This window comes from Talpa europaea (assembly GCF_964194135.1).
Source record: "Talpa europaea genome assembly, chromosome: 3".
Classification (NCBI taxonomy): Eukaryota; Metazoa; Chordata; class Mammalia; order Eulipotyphla; family Talpidae; genus Talpa; species Talpa europaea.
Window position 1 is genome coordinate 124,814,783 of NC_140069.1, and position 12,375 is coordinate 124,827,157.

The following is a 12,375-nucleotide window of genomic DNA, read 5'->3' on the forward strand; positions in this document are numbered from 1 at the left end:
CTAAAATAAACCTTTAAAGAGGTGGCAGAGAATACATGGCAGTCTCCTTTAATTGCAACTTGACATCATTTGCACTGACATGTTAAAAGTTAATTTTAATATATAATATTTATTTTAAAAATATTTTGTTTTCTAATTTCTCAAGGAAATGTTTTTCTGTCCCAAGATAATTTCAAGCAGCTAGGCACTAAAAATATTATAACACTAACACATTATTAAAAGCATGCTTAAAGAATTAATGTTGATGCTAGCTTTTCATTTTCTACAAAATAATTTTCTCTAAGAAACTTAAAACTTTTGGGGAGCTAAAAGCTTAAATGCATTTGAGGCTAAAGTAGCTAAGAGATATGTGTAAATTAAAGTAGGAGTGCCAGCAGGCTGAACTTTGGAAAATGCCCACTCTGTTGCCATCTTAGGAGTATGTATGCATGAAAGCTTTAGAAAAATAAAAAAAAAATCTAACACCATAAGAAGTTCCTAAGTTATAAACCAATACCCAAGTTTATTCTAATCATGAGCTGAAAAGATCAAATATCATCAGAGATCAACCACTTCGCAGTTTCTGCTATACCCCAGAACAGACAGTGCTTAGAAGGTAAAACACCATGTCTCCTCCATCAGTTCAGTGCTCTTCCTACAAATATGTGGATTTTACATGTTTTCAAATACATCTTCCATCGGAAAAATGTTTTCTATTTTGACCAAGGGTACTTCTCAGTAAAATTCATTTTAATCGGTTACATTATGGATTCCACCAGAGGGACATTAGTGTAACAGGTGAGGTCATAGTAAGCCAAGGGATAAAATTTATTTCAACAGAATTAGTATTGAGATGTCTGGAATCCTGCAGTTGGCAGTGAAGTGTCTTTTTTGTCTGTGCTATATGGACACATCTGATTATGATATATGCAACATCTGATTAATGTTTGTGTTTCAGTTTGAACCAAATAAATGTAATTAATCTACATATTACATAACAGAATTACAAAAAATAAAAAATAATAACCAACCTTGTTGGGGTCCATACAGAACTGACAGATACTTAAGAATACTTGCAATGAAGGTTTTTAAGTAATGTTCACTTTCAAATATGGTTCTGTTATAAATTGATTTACCATATTACAAATCAGGGATGGCAAAACTACATCACACAGCCTGTTTTTATCAATTAAGTTTCATGAACATAGTCATGCATAAATATATATATATATATATATATATATATATCCCACAAAACTTGACATATTTGCTATCTGGCCCTTTCCAAAAAGTTTACCATCTTTTCTATTCTCAATGATGAACTGGAACAAGAAAGGAGCCCTTTTATAACAAAAGTATTCATAAATATGTAAGGTAATAATCTCTCACATAAGCTTTATAATTTGTTTTTTTTTTTTAAGATTTATTTATTTATTTATACAAGCACTGGGTACAGTCAGAAGAGCGGGAGGGGAGAGGGAGAGAATTCACCAGAGCCAGACAGGGAAAAGAACAGGCAGACTGATGAAATACACTGCTGAGGGGAGCAGTGGGGGTGGCAGGAGAAGTCTGTCATCCCATGTGGGACCCTCACCGGCGGCCGGGGATAGAACCGGCACTGCAGAGGCTGCGGGCAGCTTCACAGCCCAGTGCTCAACTGCTATGCCACCAGGGGAGGCCCAGCTTTATAATTTGTAAAATATTTTCATACACATTATTTGATTGTAATTTTATAATAACCCAGTTATATAACTGGTTGTCATATAAATGGTGACATCTGAAGATGTTCAATTAAGCTTCAGAGTCCAATCTTATATGCCCTGGGCACTATGGATTAGCTCTACCATTTACAAGAGAAGCTCTTTTAATTGACCTTTACCTAATCACTTTCAGGATTAATTAATGTTCTTCATTCCCTTTGTAACACCCACTGATTGTTGTCAGAACAAAGTAGATATTAGAGGCTATTAGGCTACCTTTTGATAACACCCAGTTACTTCTATTATCCTTGTGGCAACATGTGTTTACTTAAAGCCTATTAAGTTAATGCCCATAGTACTTATTATTATGATAATATAATTAAATAATATGTACATTAGCTAATGAAATGTGAATGTAAAAATAGAAGGAACATTTATAAACATAGTTATTGTTTTTAGGAAAATTATGTTAAAAGCTTTGAAAAACTGAATTTAAATGTCAGTGAAGATAAACTCCATAAAAAATGCTGCAGTGAATCAGGGTAAAAACATTTTGAAAAATCCATCTATACTATGCCATCTAAGTCTTGTGTTATTTTGAAGAAATTAAAATAGATTACATATTTTAATGCAGCTGATGCATGAAAAAATCAAAACACATATTCAAACAATAAAACATTTGGTGAATCAATATACATTTATATTTTTAAGCATTAAAATTTCTGATAAGAAAACGAGTATTTTTTTCCTCTTTAAAAAAGTTGCAAGCTTAGAGATTTTAAAAGATTTGAAGAAGTATTGGTAGGGTCTATACTGAGCTCTGAGACTCTGCTCCAGGGCTCATTTTTGTTATTCTTCTAGAGATGAGTTCACTACACAGTATGCCCATGAGGATAAACATCACCATTCCCTTTAATTATAAATTATTAAATTGTTTAAGTAAATTGGCACATTTGGATTTAGGAAAGAAGTTTCACAAATATCACTTTGTCAAATATCATGGTTGAGTAATAATGGATGTCTGACAGTATTTGGAGAGGGAAGTTCTCAATTTGAATGAAACGCTTTTAAGTCATCAATACTATTGACCACATTTTTTAAATGTTTTTGATGAAACACTCAATATTGTAAAGTGATATTTTGGTTAATCAATGTTTTCTTGAGACACAATCTCAGACATCTGGTTTTATTGACTTTTTGTGTATATGACATCAAAACCTGACCAAATTTTATTACACTAATCCATTGTTGGTTGGAATCAATCAGTATATTTTTATGATTTCATTTCTTACTTGCATGTCTCCAGAATTTTAGAACCTATCAAAATGTAACCATTTCCTTTTCATGTATACATAAATCTTAAGTTGGGAGAATTGCTGTAAACATAAATAGAGTAAACTAGTCAGTATCATAGATAGCACTTGACATTATCACTAAATTTACCAGTATTGGTGACATACAGAAGGACCACTATGAACAGAGAAGAAATAATTTACTTATAAATTATTATAATTTGAACTGAAATTCAAAAGATTAACTATTGCTAATAACCTTGATGCTTGGTAATATCAGCCTTGAAGAGATATAGAAAAAGAACCAGCAGTAGCTTTATCTTTGCCATTAACTGCTTAGTTCTCTACTTCCCTCCCAACCCTTTTGGGGGTTAACCATAACATTATTACAGAACTGATTGTTGAACTCACGGATCATTAGACTTTGGAATAAGGGTGCCAAGCTCCTTGATTCGGTAATTAATATTATACCTTCTTCTTCTTTCAACTATTAAAAAAGAAACATTATTATTTTCATTAAAGCACAATTCACTTTGGTCAGTTGTAAACCTTCTTAATATCCTTTAAACAACAATGAGCAAAAGATTTCCATTTCGTCGAAACAGTACTACTCTACGGTGAAATAAAAATTCCAATATTTTATAAAAGTGAAAATAACATTAGAATTTTGATTCTATTACAATGTTTTAAAAGTTTGTCTCAAAAACACTTTTTTCTTTCTTTGAGCTGCTATATATTTATTCATACTGAAATATATGTATACATTTTAAATATACTTCAAATAGGGGATAGGTATATTTGTATATTCATTTATCTCTGATTTGATAATTAGTCCACATGATTTTATTTTGTGAGTCTATGAGCACTGTAATTTTTTTTAGTTCTGCACTAAACTTGACTCTTCTCATAGACTCCCTTGAAGCCCTAACACAAAGTTTGGCACATCTTAGATAAACATGCAAGCCAGACTTGACGTCCTTCAGGGCAGGGGCATTTTCTTACTATTTTTGTATCCCTGGAGGGTTTGCTATATAGAATGTTAAATAAATGTAAATGGTTAGATTGTATGGTTAGAAATTTTTCTAATTTAAAATTTCAATAATAAGGTAGTAGTTTCAAACTTTGTGGCACATTAGATTTTCTTGGAAGGATTTTTAAAATAGATCTGTACCCCAATACAAAAAGATTCTGAATTTAGTAGGTTTGCATTGAATCCCAAGAACTTGCATTTCTAACAAATTCTTTTGGAGGTTCTGATGCTGCCTCTCCAGAGCTCATACTTTGAGAACTACTGATACAGGCTGTGGGTTGGCATTTCCACTTCGTGACATTCCCACTCAGAACTCTAAGGACCTGAAATTTTAAATTCATATCTGGCCTTCCAGTGTTTAGGGAAGATAGAACATACTTAATTTGGCACTATCGCAAGTTATAAATTATAACTTACTTTAGCACTTTCTCCAGTCTAGTAAATGGGACTTCCTTTGCCTCCCTGCCACCATCCTGACAAATGTGGGGGGTTGTGCTACATTCATTCTATTTAAAATTTGTAGTATTATTATTCTTAACATTGCTATCTCTAAAAAAGCAAAATCATTAAGCAAAGGAATCCAAATTAAAAAAACACTTTGATGGTGGACATATCAGAGCCCTATCATGCTCTGCATTGAATTACTTGTTTAAGCTGTAAACATAGAGGAAGGAAGAAAGGAGCAGACAATGACAGTTAATAGGTTTAAAACTGAGAAAGAAACCCATGGTTCCATGACATATTAATGCCTCTATCAATGATTAGCTCCCCTACTCATGTTCTATGTGGCTCATACTCTGGACCAAAGTTGATCTACTCTACCACTAAGGCTATGGGAATCAGATCATTTCCCTTTCCACTCTTAACCAAGGACTAACTCTTTTCTCACGCCATGTAGGCAGCAAATGTTGACTACCCTGCAATGTATACCGATGCATAAAGAACAAAGACATCACACATACACATAAAATTTACCTGTAAGTAAATTACTGGTTTGTCTAAAGGTTTAAAGTTTTTATTTTTAAATTCTATTTCACTCATTTTTCATTTTTTGATTTGGCTCCCAGAATAAAAAGGCTTCACACTCAGTTAGTCAAATTCACTTGAGACAAGTCCAAGCATTCTCATGCTCAAGTTGGCCACTAAATTTCTCTTACCTTCACTTCTCCATCTCATGTGACCTATTATCAGAGTTGAATTGATTCCCAGGAAGACAATGTTTTGTTGTTTTTTTTTCCCCCAGAGGTGGAATTCAGCAATGCAACATTACCAGTGTCTTTCAGATAATTTGTCATTAGGAAGTAAGAAGCCGATGATACAGAAAGATGAGAATCTAGAGTTATGTTTCTTGCTATTTAAATGGTGTACATTTTCTAATGTTATCTTCATCTTCTTTGAGTCAATGAGTCACAACAGAGTTCAAATGACTCACTTCAGTCATATGCAGCCTTCTTGGGAGACAATGACCAAGGAGAGAATTTGAGATGTTTTGCTTCCTAAAAATATGCAGCTTTTCTGAGATTGTTTAAATTTCCCTACATAGCATTTCAATTTTTGTCACTCATCTCAAAATACTTATGAAGTGATAATATATGACTATACATTTTAACCTTTTTGTATTAATTAATTTTTTTAGGAAGAAAAGGAAAATATACTCACTGAGGTTGTGGTTGTCCTTCTTTTGTCTCTCTTTTGCCAAAGCTCGAGTATCTGTTTCTGATCAAAAGGAAGATAATTGATACCTTAGAGCCAGTCAATATAAATCAGAAATACCAGATGAAAACACAGTATTAGTTGTTCCAAGTTATATGATACATTTATGCAAATATTTAGAAATTTGGAGCACAACATCCTTTATTAAGAGACAGTGGCAAAAACTTTAGTCTACGGGGCACAAAAGTCTAGATTTGTGTTCTGGCCCTCCATTTATTAGCCATGTAAATATTATCTATCAAAAGATTTTCTGTTTCAATAGCTCCTCATCTGTATAACTGTTATAACACATATCTGATGATTAAAAGAGGTATAGTACACAGCTAAAATTAAAACATTTAATCATGGCTATTATTTTCAGAATTATAAAAATTATTCAAACCTAAATTTTTATAACATACATTTTTATAAATTATGAACTCTTATACATATCAAGAGTTGAAACTACCTTTCTCACATTATTCTATCAAATAACTGCACACTTCTTATAAATGAAGGTCTCCCTGGTGGCACAGCGGTTGAGCGCTGGGCTGCGAAGCTGCCCGCAGCGTCTCCAGCACCGGTTCGATCCCAGGAGTGCCCGCTGCTCCCCTCAGGAGTGGGGACTTCATCAGTCTGCCTGTTCTGCTCTCTGCTCTGGCTCTGGTGAATTCTCTCACCCTCTTGAGCTTCTGACTGTACCCAGTGCTTGTATAAATATGTAAATAAATCTTTGGGGGAGAAAAAATGATACGGCACTCTATTTGCTTTGTGGTTGTGGTTGTCAGCCTCCGAAATGGCCCATGATTATTTTACTTATGATGCTCACACCTTTGTAATTCTCTCTCACATGGAATAGAGACTGATTCTGAAACTGATAGAATATTGTGGAACTGACTAGAGTGGCTTTGATGGCTGGGTCATAAAAGTCTTCCAGTTTTCACTTGGTGTTTTGGGTCACCAGTTGTCACACCGTAAGTACACTTGAGCAGGCTATGGGGAGTTACCAAAGTCACTTGCCAACAAACACCACTGACATGCAAAGCCTGTAAGTGAAAACACATCCTCTAGTCTGTCAAGTCTCAGAGTTCTTTATCTCTGGCCAACATGTTGACTGTAACCTCATGAAAGATTTTAAGCCAAAATCAATTTTCTAAGCCATCTATGGTTTTCTGGCCATAAAGACTGTATGAGATAGGGCCTCCCTGGTGGCACAGGCGGTTGACTGCAGCGCTGTGAAACTGTCCACAGCCTTTGCAGCGCCGGTTCGATCCCTGCCGGCCCGGAGCAACCCACATGGCAAGCAGACCTCTCCTGTCTCGCCCGCTGCTGACCTTAGCAGTGTGTTTCATCAGTCTGCCTGTTCTGTTCCCGGCTCTGTCTCTGGCGAATCCTCTCACCCTCCCGCACATCTGGCCTGTACCCTGGTTTTTGTATAAATAAAATAAATCTTTAAAAAATAAAAATAAAATAAAAAGATTGTTTGAGATAAGTACTTATGATTTCAAGCTCTTAAGTTTGGGAGTAATTTGCCTGATAGTAAGAGATAGTGTATAGTGTGCCTTGGATAATTCCAATTTTAAAAATAAATAATAGAGGAATGCATTTATTTAAAATTATGTAGTTAAAACTATATTCATTAATTTCAGTCTAAATAATATGAATGCATTTTTAATTATAGAGTTTACATCAAAATTGACATACTGTCTTTACGAAAAATGTTAACATTGTGTAAAAATGATTAAAGACCAACATTTGGACTCCAAACTAAAAACTTATAGAAATTTCAACTGAATTTTACTTTATTCTTATGAGAGAACTAATACTGAACTTGTAAGTCAGGAAACCCTTATTTGATTCACTTTTGCCTCTGATCACCTATATTACACTGGGAAAATAACTCCTCCAACCCTGGACTTTCTCACTTATATATCCAAAAGAAATTGACGGTGTCACCACAATTTGTTTGAGTTGTAATAATTTTGAAATGTATTACTGAAAATTTAGGGGGTTTTACTTATTTGAGAAAGTTAAATGTAAGTTTATTATGAAATGAATAAAACCTAAAAAGGAAAAATATAATTGTTTCACTTTCTATCAAAATCTATACCCAATAAGACTAATTTTCCTTTAACTACTAATCCATTACTTCTTAATCATGTTAATATATTGTGACTATTTAATATCAAAATGAACCTATATTAAATGAAGAACTTTGTCAAGTTCTCATATATATGTGTGTGAAGCATATACACATATTTTACAATTTCTAAAATAATGAGCCAATTCAGTTGAAGTGTAAGTTATAGCTTATTTTTTGGTTATCATATGAAAATGATTGATTGACTCTAAATGTCTCTCATTTTAACTATTTTGATAATATTTAGAAATTCTACTTAGCTTGATAATATATTATGATACATATCTTATATAATTGATTATAAAAAGTATAAAATTATAAAAGCAACGTTACCTGCAATTTCTCTTTTCATTGGTAGACTACTTGGACAAGAAGCACTTGTAAGTCCCATATTAACTGGTGAAATTCCCTGGTCACCACTATACACATCCAAAATACTTCCAGATAACTTCAGAGAATAAGGGAAGAAAAGATCAATCAAACATCCCATGGTATTGATATATTTAGTTGTTTATGTTAAGATCTCTATTCTAAATTTGCCACTTTATTCATAAGATTTCATAATATATAACATTTTAATTTTAAATAACAGATGCATTTTCATTGACTTAAAAATAATTATGTAATTAATGCTTGTGGACAACATATATTGAAAAAAATTCTTTGTATTTAGCAAAAAGAGAAATTATTTCCCTCATGAAAGTACATTCTGATTGGTATTTACAAAGTTATGGAGTTTGATTTCAGTACATGTCCTTGTTATAAGTGAATAAGATTGAAAATATTATTTTGGACAAAATTAATAAATGTCTTAGCAAAGCTGAAAATTTTATTACATGCATAAATTAGATATAATGGTTGAACATTTTGGAAGCCTTTATACCCTTAGTACTATCAGCAACTCATAGTCAAAAGTGTTTTACACCTTTAAGTGAGAAACTTTCTTTCTTTCCTGGAAGGTATACTTTTTCTTATTGTATACTTAATGTTCTAGAGTATTATAAATATCTCAGCTGGTAACCAAAAGTAGTCTAAAACTACTTTTACCTCTAGTGGATACAGGGTTATCTAATTATAGCAAATTACAATTCTTAGTGATTCTTAGGCACATTTTTTTTAGAAAGCTAAGATGCTTAAAACATGATCCAAAATTGTACTAATTTATTATTTAAAATGTACTTATTGATTTGATTTCCCAAGAACATTAAATTTAAATAAAATTCATAATTCAAGCTAATATTCAGTTTTCCAGAACAAGCTACATTTAAAATATTTCCATCTGAGTATTTCTATTTCATGTCCAGGGAGTAAACTAAGAATATTACTTTATTAAATATTTTTTATTCTTCCCTTAAGAATAAAAACAATACAAGTAATCAGAAAAGCTGCAACCCGATTTCTAACTTCTTATTCCCATGTTTTTTTTAAAATTCCAATGCAAACTAAGGGATTTTTTTTTTATATTTATACACTAAAGTTGAAATAATTGTGAAAAAAAGGACATAGGTACTCTAACATCAATTTTGTCATGATATTCCACTAAGCTATATGTAACCAATACTGTTTAATTCTCAGGGAAAGAAATTTTGAAAATACAGTGGAAATTAAGTTAGTATATAGGTTTATGGCATATCAATGACATTATAAACTATATACGGTATTCTGATGCACATTTTCTTATATTGGCTTTTTTGTTAGTTACTCTGTTAGGACTCCATCTTTATTTTATATACAATCATGGCCTTTAAATATATTTTTGCTCCACGGATCTTACAGGGGAACTACTTAAATTGGTTATATTTTCTTTTTCAATTTGTTTATCTAAAAATATAGGAACCAAGATGATCAAATTGAAGAATGTTAGTATCAAAACAATACAATTAAAAAATCCTAGAAGCAGTTAATTTCCTATCAAGTGACTTAATCCTATTAGTAAAAGTAAAATATGTCCAAGATATTTTTTGAAAACCCTGTTGGTTATAAGTGGAGGCATCACCAACCTGAATTGTACATTTCCACTGTGCTTTAGAGAAACATAACTGATATGCTGAACAAAAAGATGGGGAGAGAGGGGGAAGGAACAAGGGAAAGGGCACTTTTCTCTGCAGAACGTGAATTCAGAGGAATTTCGATGCAGCAGTGACAAATTTCAGAAATGTTTCAGAAGAAGCTATATTACATATATACTGCAACAATAAAAGATAGGTCCCCAACTAAAGCATTTTTCTGGGTCTGTATTACCTAACCCAACTGTACCCAATGCATTTTATTTTTCTTGAAATGGGACTTGAATTCTGATAGTGAATCTAATCCTGCTCAACTACAGTGATAGTCTATCTTCTCCGGACCTTGATTATTGTTTAATTTATGTCCTACGGCACAATGATTAATATCCTGTTTAATTTTATGCTGTAGGTACTACTCTATTTCATATAAATGGCTAATCACTTTTTAAATATCATTATACAATTGGTTTCAATTTCAAAGTATGTAATACACTTCATGTAATCTAAAGTGTCTTTTCTCCACTAGAAGATATATCTACAATGTTGGTGAAAATTAAAGGGTTTACAAAGCAAAATTATATCTGCTCTGTCAAAAGTGTAAGTTACTTAGCTTTGGTTAGTCTTAACTTTGGTTTCTAGATTAGTAGGCAACTAGAGAGATATTTTAAGAAGCAACATTTATAATTCTGGTTGAAAGCCAGATTTTTTTTTAGTTAAGCAAAATCTTTGACATGGTAGTAAGCAAGCATATTATTATTAACGTATTTAAAATTTTTAAGCATACTTTTAATCACAACTTTTAAAGACATATAATAAAAAATTATTGCAAAATCTTTTCAATAAAGTAGAACTTTCTCCTCAAGACAGTACTTCTTTCTGGTAGAAAATGTGACCTCCTGATATGAGAAGTTGCTCAGAGAATTGGAGTGACTGACAGTGGTTCCTGGTGTCTCAGGTTCTCCACCGTGGATTGTAGTCACATCTCTATTACTGAGATCATGGGGAATGAAGTGGACCAGGATCCAACTTCTCACATACATACTGCCTTTCAAAGTACCCAATATCTTCTGAGGAAGATGAACTCATCGGTCAAAATATGAAAACATTTGAGGAAACTGACTGTTTCAAAAGTAAAACAATATGCAGTATCAGACATAGCATCAAAAGCAAAAATTTTAAACCTAAATAAAAAAGAAATACCACATGGAATCAAGTTCCTTAAATTAGCTCAATACACATTATAAAAGAAATAAAGGAAGCTATTTGTAATAATTTATAATATAAGAATAAAGTAAACCTAATATTGCTGAAGTTATTAAGGAGAAATAGGAGGTATCAAAATACAATATTTGAATAGAAGAAAACTGTAAGATGAAAAAAATCACAATGGATACACTGAAAAGTATAAGAAAATTAGAAAGCTAAAATAATATGTCAAGTTCTAGGTAAAGGACCAGAAATTGAACAGATGACAGAAAATCTAACCAGTATATGGAGAATGGAATTATTAAAACTAAATAGATACTAGTAGTCTCAGAGGGAGAGCAAAAGAAAACTAAAAGGAAGAGAATATTTTAAGAGATAACAGACACATTTTGCTGCATTACTTCTTATTGAGGTGAGTTGGTTTCTAACACTATGTATCATTTACAGGAACAGGTTCATCCCTCTTCAGGTGTATGTTACCGTACACCACCAAGGCACCTAGAATCCTCCACCACAGTTCATTGGGCTCCCTCCACATTTTGCTCCCCACTTCCCAATATCTCCCTCTGGTAGCTTAAATTCCACAAATTTCTAGTTATATCAGTTCCTTTGTTTCATTTCTCTTATTTCACATACATGTGAAATAATCTGGTATTTGTCTTTCTACTTCTAACTTATTTCACTAAGCATAATCCCCTCTAACTCCATCTATGTAGTAAATAGCAAGATTTCAACTTGTTTTTTTTTTTAAATAAGAGAACAGTATTGCATTTTTATATATGCTATGTCTTCCTTATCTACTAATCTGTTCTAAAGCACTTAGGTTGTTTCCATAATTTGGTTATAGTAAATAGTGCAGCAATGAACATAGGTATGCATAAATCCCTTTGATTTAGTGTTTTTGAATTTTTTCAGGTAGTTACCTAGGAATAGGAGTGCTGGACCATATGGTAGATCTACTTACAATCTTTTGAGAAACCTCCATAGTATTTTCCATAAGGACTAGACCACTCCCTATCCCATCAACAGTGTACAAGGGCTCCTTTATCTCAACACCCTTGTCAAAACTTTTTTTCTGAACTTTTTGATAATGGTCATTCTCTTATGAGTGAGGTGGCATCTCACTGTGGTTTTGATTTGCATCTCCCTGATGATAAATAATGATGAGCAATTTTTCATGTGCCTATGAAACTTTCTATTTAGTTTTTGCCCATTTTGATTGGGTTATTTATGTTCTTGTTGGTAAGTTGTATGGGTTCCTTGCAGATCCTGGATATTAGCTTCTTATCAGATGTATGATATGCAAATATTTTCTCGCATTCAGTAGGGT

The 12,375-nt window shown here is 32.6% G+C and overlaps 1 protein-coding gene across 2 annotated transcripts in view; it reads right to left on the reverse strand.

Annotated features, from left to right (window-relative positions):
* TFEC (transcription factor EC) overlaps nucleotides 1-12,375 on the reverse strand; it is a gene marked incomplete at both ends in the record, with an annotated part of 34,040 nt that overhangs the window by 3,194 nt on the left and 18,471 nt on the right. For both annotated transcript variants that reach the window (XM_084230000.1, XM_084229999.1), the window contains 3 exons: nucleotides 3,383-3,458; nucleotides 5,661-5,717; nucleotides 8,167-8,281. In XM_084230000.1, the coding sequence (XP_084086126.1) occupies nucleotides 3,383-3,458; nucleotides 5,661-5,717; nucleotides 8,167-8,281 (248 nt within the window). The remainder of the gene's footprint in view (nucleotides 1-3,382; nucleotides 3,459-5,660; nucleotides 5,718-8,166; nucleotides 8,282-12,375) is intronic.